Below are 7,294 nucleotides of genomic sequence, written 5' to 3' on the forward strand. Positions count from 1 at the left end.
GCCCAACACGTGTACGGCTACAAACTCTTAGTATCTCCACGTTTCTCGCAAGAAGAAAGCGTTTCGAAAGCGAATATTCGGTTGTAATTGGTAATAATGAATTTCTCGTGTACGTTCTGATATACGCTGACGTGTACGTGTCCTTTTTATTTTTATTTAATCGAATTTTAAGTTAAAATCAAACAGTATATAAACCCTTTTCTCCTCTGTTCATAATTCGCATTCGTATTTTAAATAATATTTATATATTTATTTTTGTTTATTTCTCTTTTTCTCTCTATCAGGGAGAAAAAAAAAATTGTTCATCAATGGCGATGAGGAAGCTATTATTGACGAAGCGTCTCTTCAGCATCTCGAATCAAGCGTCGCAGAGCCTAACGAACTGCCGTATCTCGTCATCCTCGTTATCCGTACGGACAAGAGTCCCCAAGGAATCAGGAGAAGCCAGAATCGCACCGGAGCCTGGAGACTCGTCGGCGATCTCGCGGCGGTTCCTTCACAACGCCGCCGTGATTCGGCCGGAGATCATGCAGATGCCGCTGGGAGAGAGCCTGATGGAGAAGCTCCGCGAGATCGACGGGAGCAAGGACAGGATCCGATTAGACGGCATCGCTCCGCCGATGGCGACGGAGACGGAGACGACGCCGCCTGGTTTGACGGTGGAAGATACGAAGAAGCTTCTGAGAGCCGCGCAGATTGAGATGGTGAAAACGAAGCTTAGAGAGACGGGGAAGAGCTGGATGGCGTATGATGAGTTCGTTAGCGTTTGCGGAGATGGAATCGCGAAGATGCTTGATGATTCAGCAAACGTCATCGTTTTGGGAGATTCCGTTTGTATAAGACCAGATCAGGTACTTTTCATTTACTTTTTACTTTAACTCGTGTGGATCGAATGGTACGTGTGAAATGAAATGAAATGAATGGAGCTGTTTGATTTGAACAGATTGGGAGAGATTAAAAAGATCTCGAATTAGGTTTCCATGAAATGTTTTTTTTTTTTTTTCGATTTTCGATACCGAAAACTGATACTATTTTCCATGGGTTGTTGTATCTCTTTTCTTTTGGTTCCAATTTCAACAGGAGATTCAGAAAACCTCTGTTAACCAGAGTGTTTAGGAGGTTCCCAAGTGTTTGAGGTGTGGTGATAAACAGAGCAACAGTTTCTACAGAGACCCAAAACAAAAACATCGTTTGGATTACGTTTACTTGAGTCAATAGCCTGATACCAAAACCTAGAATGAAATTCTAAAGAGAGAGAGAGAGAGAGTTGTAGTATTTGCTAACAAGTTCTTGTGGGGTATTAGGATAATGAGAGTGGAAAACTTGATCGAAAGGATCATTCATGGGTTGTGTTTTAAGTAGAGAGATTAGTGTTTTCTCCTTCAAGATCTTAACCAAAATTGGGTTTTTGGGATGGGTTTATTGACTTAATTAGTGCTAATTGTGTGTCTGTGTTTTGAGTGCTAATTGTATGTGTTTAAAGTGCTAATTATGTCCGAAAGAAGGTGATGGAGGTCTTGTTTTACCCAGACGTTTTCTGTTTTTTGTCTTTTTCCTTTTTGTGTCTGATCAGGTAACAAAAACCATCGAAGGCTTGCTTCCATTGCCCAAGGTTTGTTGCCCAAATGACCCAAGAAGGATCGAGTTTAAAGAGCTCGAAGCAGCCAAGGCAGCGATCGATGTGAAAGCACACTCTTTGGTGCGGAGAGAGCTCTGGGCTGGTCTGGGTTACTTGATCCTGCAGACCGCGGGGTTCATGAGGCTCACGTTTTGGGAACTCTCGTGGGATGTGATGGAACCAATCTGTTTCTATGTCACGTCTATATACTTTATGGCTGGGTATGGTTTCTTCCTCAGGACATCCAAAGAGCCTTCCTTTGAAGGCTTTTACCAGAGCAGGTTCGAGGCCAAACAGAAGAAGCTGATGAATGTTCATGAGTTTGATGTTGAGAGGTATGATGAGCTCAAGAAGCTGTTTTGCCCTAAAGCTTCAGATCGTGTTTCCAAGATTCTTGGAACTATCCAGAGTTAGATTTTTTGATTAGACGAGTCAATGTTGTTGTGTCTGATTTTTCCTAACTAGAGAATTCTACCCGCCCAAAAGAAAAGAAATGAATAGGTAGGAAGTTCTCAAGTTTTCGGTTTTCCAAAGAAAAAAATTGTTCGAATTATTGCCGGCTTGTGTAACATCAGGGAAGAGTTGTGTTCTTCGTTTTCAAAGTTTTTCATTTATGAGATTAATCTAAAATGTAAGAGAACCATGTAAATATAAAATATGTAAATGTTTGAATTGTTATTATTCCTTTGCCTGTCAACAGAACTCTGATGCGCTGTAAATGAAATCATGACTTGTAGCCAGGTAAAGGCTACCTACCACAGAAGGTTACATAGGCGATGTGAGAGATTCAAAGGGCAAATCATTTTTCAGACAAAGAATAAAATACTATTGATATTTTTCACCCCCAAATACTATTGAAGGTTACATAGGCGATGTGGCCATCTAAGACCTAGACGACTTTTTAGGAATCTTTTCTCTTTCCCAAGTCTTACATGGGATGATATCAGAGACAGAGAGGTTGATCAGGTCAGGTGGATATTCCAGCAGCTCCCTCTAGGCATTATCATTCTCTGGTTTGCACGGGGGGACCGGTGGCACAACTGATCTTGCTCCAAGACAGGGAAGGACGAGACGAATCTGCATCAGATTTGGAAGACAGACAAGACGTTAGCAAAATGTCACTTGCCTCATAAACGTTTCTAGCCCAACGTTGATAAGGATGGAGAGAGCTCGATATCAACCTTGTTGTGAAAACAGAGAAGATGAATCAAGTGTCGATGAATCTTCATACTGATGTCGTCGTCTGAAGTGGAGAAGAGACGACATATCAATCGGCGGAAACAGCGGAAGAGCTGCTTCGGTTGGCGAAGAAAATTGTCAGTTTATGATTTCGTCTCCGCAACAAAGGAGAAGTTGTAAAAGTTCTGCATGCTTATTCTGGAATTCCAATTGATGGAAGTTGATGACGAAGACGAGAGAAATAAAAGGCAATTGAGCCCAAGGTAGAGTTTGATGGCTTTCTGGGCTTCAACTGACTCTAGTTTTGGCCCACATCTACGTTCTACTGACAAGAAGATGTTAGTGTCCGCCAAGTTGTGTACGAAGCCTAATATGATTAGAAAACTTTGACATAATACTGCATGAGTTATGAACTTTAAATCTTGAGTTATAAATAAATTGTGATAATCCCATAAGTGGATCATCCGATTAATAAGAGAAAGAGACAAAAAGGAGAGATAGTGAAATAACAAATAAAAATATGTTTATTACTTTGATCAAGATTGTTACTGAAATCAACTTGTGTTGGTAGTAAATAAAAACAATTTGGATAACAAAAAAAAACAATTTGTTATAATTCCTAACATAATAAAATATTTAAATTCATAAATTATATAATCTTTAATATTTTGTACGTTTTGATTTTTTTCTGAAATATGAACTATCTAAAATATTCAAACCAAAATAATTATTTACACATATTTTTAAAAGTTTAAATATAATTATCAAAATCGGTATTGGCCAACCAAAATTCTCATCCTATTTTTATCATATTCCTTTGAAAAATTAATAATAAATTATACATTTTTATTCCATACTTATAAATTCTTATCATCAAATTTTTTAATTCATATAATTCTTTAAAAAATCAAAATATGTATTTGAATATAAATTTATTTTGAAAATATGATATTTAAATAAAATCATTTTCAAATTTTAAATTATGAATTTGATTTAAAATATATTTTCAAAAAACAAAGAGTTTATATTTTTATTCCAATACTGAGAAGATAATTCCCAATAAATCGATGTCAAAATTATTTTCTCATTGTGTAATTTTAAAAAATCAATAAAATGGTCTGAATTTTGATTGCTAAACTTTAGAAACCTGTTAATCCAAATTATTCTATTTTTTAATTCTGAAATCTTAGCCTTTTTCAATTTAGATTTTTGTAAGATTCTTTTAGTAATCCATTGATAGGAATGCATAAAATTAGGGGGAAGAACAAACGTAGGGTGATAGAGGAACAGACGTTGATTCGGACATGGACCACATCTCCCACGTGGCCATGACCATCCTTTGCCTGGCTTTCCACCTTGATCCTATTGAAGTGAGTTTGTGTTTTGTATTTCTAGGACCACTTTTGTTGTGATAGATATGAACGAGCATCGATGCATCCACATAAACACATTACATAACACACACGGCGTTCAATAGTCTCATTAATTATTATGACTTATTATTTCCTGGAATAATGAAATGATGAGTATTGCTAATATATATATTTTTTTTTGTAACTGGGGTATTGCTAATATTTAGCTAGTTTTTTTTGTCGACGCTTATATATATAAAGCTAGCTAGGAAGGATTATGTTGATATTTTGTGACATTTTCTACCTATTAGAGTGACCATCTTTGTTTTTATTTATTTATTTTTCAGAAAAAGAATCATCTCTATATGTATCTTTCAGACCTGTAACGGGGCAGTTTTAGTTTTAGGTCGTATGGATTTTATCAGAATTTTATGAATTTTGTATTCACTGTTTATGCCTATTGAGTTGATTAAATGAAATGTTAAAAAGAAAAAGAAAAAAGGGATCGTCTTAGGGGTGTTCAATCCGGATATCGGTTTGGTTTCGGTTCGGTTTTTTCGGTTTTTCGGTATTTCGGTTAGTAAAATACAATTACCATTCTAAATCCATATTTACATCGGTTCGGTTCGGTTTATATACTGTCGGTTTTCGGTTTATTCGGTTTTATACCAAAAAACATAATTCTTTATTTTGTGATCATATTATATGAATTTTAAAGTCATGTTGTCAACAGAGTCATTTATTAAAAAATATTATATGTTTAAATAAAAGAACAAAAAATAAAAAACGCTTATACAATCTAATAAAATAATCAAATCTAGAATTAAAATCAAAGCTCAAAATTTTGAATAAAAGTAAACTAAAAACAAAACAGAAGCACGAAACAATAAAGAAATTTTTTCTACTCTTCTATATTTACCGTTCATCAAATTCATGTTTCTTCGATTGAACACGAATCTCTGTTCATTTATAGATTAAAAAAAGTTGTGAAGAATTTCTACTAATTGTTGTCCATCAAATTTATAATCTTTATTTCAATTTAGTCAATGCTAAAATAAAGCAAAAAGATCAAAAAGAAGACTAAAAAATAAGAAGCATCGGTTGCGATGAATTGTTATTTAATTATACTTCAAATGTTTTACAAATCATGACTTCTTTATTACTGTAAAAAATATGGTAATAGTTATTAGCAAACAAATTAACTTATGATTTTCATACGTCGTTATGAAATATATACATATTTACATGTTTCTATTTTTGATCGGTTTTATTCGGTTTATTCGGTTTTATCGGTTATATACCAAACCATATCCAAATCCTACGGTTTTTAGAAAATTACATCCATTCGGTTTGTATGGTATATACCAAATCCAAACCATATTGTCTATTTCGATTCGGTTCGGTTCGGTACGGTTTGGTTTTGCCATATTGAACAGCCCTAGATCGTCTCTCTAATTCACAGTTTTTCCTTAAATGATTAGCTGTGCATTTATTTGAATTGATATAGTTCTAATATTGTAAGTACACCGCGGTATATATTGTTTATACGCTGATTTAATTACAAATAAAACAAAATCTAAAATATTTTATGTAATTTTCTTGTATTAGTGAGAAAAGATTATAAATCTTAAGATATTTTCAATAAATATCTGTCATAAGTAGATATAATATAAAAAAAATATTTTCGTTGTATATATATCATCTTTCCAGTCTATAGTTTTTCTTTTGTTTAGATTAGAACCACAAACAATAACTGTCAGTTTATATATATTTGTAGTTGAACAATAATAAAATAATGTTTGTGATTATTCCAAAACCGAATCAATAAGTATCCTAAGTTAGGACAACAAACTTAGGATACTTATTGTATGAGGTCTACCAATGCTAAATACAGATGCATATAATAGATCGATACCAATACCAGTTAATATCATCTTTAAAAACATTTTTGCTAAATAGATAAAAATCGGTTACAAGTATTTTGCTTTAATTTGTCATTTTCATCAGAAAATTTCAAAGCATGTCTGCCTAGATTACGAATTAAAATGCTGGTCTTTATTGTCCACCGTACCTAATTTGATTATTACGTACTTATGATATCTTATTACCATTAACCTATTTAGGATTCTCCTTTTCATGCAAAACAGCAAAACAAGTAAAAAAAGGTCCTTACTCTATCGATTTTCTTTTAAATCCACTATTTTCTATCTTGGGGTCGTCTTTTGGAAATACCATTGCATAAAATTGCAATCTTCCTCTTGTGTAAGTTATAAAACATTACATTTCACACTGTATAATAAGGTAGCAATTGCTTATGTGACATTCCGAGCTAAGGTTTTCTATTTATTTTCACTCATTGTATATGTTTCTTTCTATCCCATGCATATTCTAAGAATGTGACAGCCTAAATTTAACCAGTTCGGATCTGGTATATTCAAAGTCAGTTTGCATTTTCCTTATATATATGGACCATTCGTATTAGCTATACCTTTGAACCATCTATATTAAATATTGACAAAGACATGATTATAAAAAAAATTATATATAATGTAGTCAATTAGGCAACAATGTCATGTAAGAAACTTACACGAGCTATAGTTATATAGGTGTTGAAGTCGTGTTTTATGCTTGAGATATATATTTTCTTATTAAAATTTCATATGAGATCCATATATACATAATTTAGTTAAGATTTAAGGATCAGAATATGTAAGCGTTAACCTAGAAAAGCTATCCTAATCTTGAAAGGACAAATGCAAGAAGATATTATCAAACAAATTTTTAAAGCAGGTCATGCCTACATTTTGAAAGTTCCATGTACAGTGGCACAAATATAAGTGTATACATATTCATATTGTAGCACAAATAAATGGGAAACCGAAGACATATAGTGAGCTTGTGGTCACACCATTATAGAAAGCACTCTTAAGTTGCAAAAATGAGTGTGTTTTAAAGGCGGGAATAAAACAAAACAAAAGCATTTAGCACCAAAGCTAGGAAACTTAAAACATGTAGGACATTGTTTATCGATATTTGAGAAGAAGAAAAACGATCTCCTCCACTAAAAACATACATAAAATAAACAAGAAAATGATTATCTATATATATAAAGAAAGGATGTTTCTATCCTGATGACACATCAGCT

General features: G+C 33.5%; 1 protein-coding gene across 1 annotated transcript; it reads left to right on the plus strand.

The window, feature by feature from the left end:
- The first annotated feature begins 225 nt into the window (after positions 1–225).
- On the plus strand, positions 226–2,302 carry LOC108808563 (calcium uniporter protein 2, mitochondrial). Its single transcript, XM_056989213.1, has 2 exons — positions 226–851; positions 1,574–2,302. Exons 1-2 carry the CDS (start codon positions 309–311, stop codon positions 2,030–2,032), a joined length of 1,002 nt encoding a protein of 333 aa, XP_056845193.1. The 5' UTR covers positions 226–308; the 3' UTR covers positions 2,033–2,302.
- The last annotated feature ends 4,992 nt before the right edge of the window (positions 2,303–7,294 follow it).

Source organism: Raphanus sativus, chromosome 6 (genome assembly GCF_000801105.2).
Source record: "Raphanus sativus cultivar WK10039 chromosome 6, ASM80110v3, whole genome shotgun sequence".
NCBI lineage: Eukaryota > Viridiplantae > Streptophyta > Magnoliopsida > Brassicales > Brassicaceae > Raphanus > Raphanus sativus.

Excerpts from the sequence above, each read along its gene's own strand:
- LOC108808563 (XM_056989213.1), top strand. The coding sequence starts at position 309 with ATGGCGATGAGGAAGCTATTATTGACGAAGCGTCTCTTCAGCATCTCG. Across the intron at positions 852-1,573 it reads TTTGTATAAGACCAGATCAG|GTAACAAAAACCATCGAAGG; the intron begins GTACTTTTCATT and ends GTGTCTGATCAG.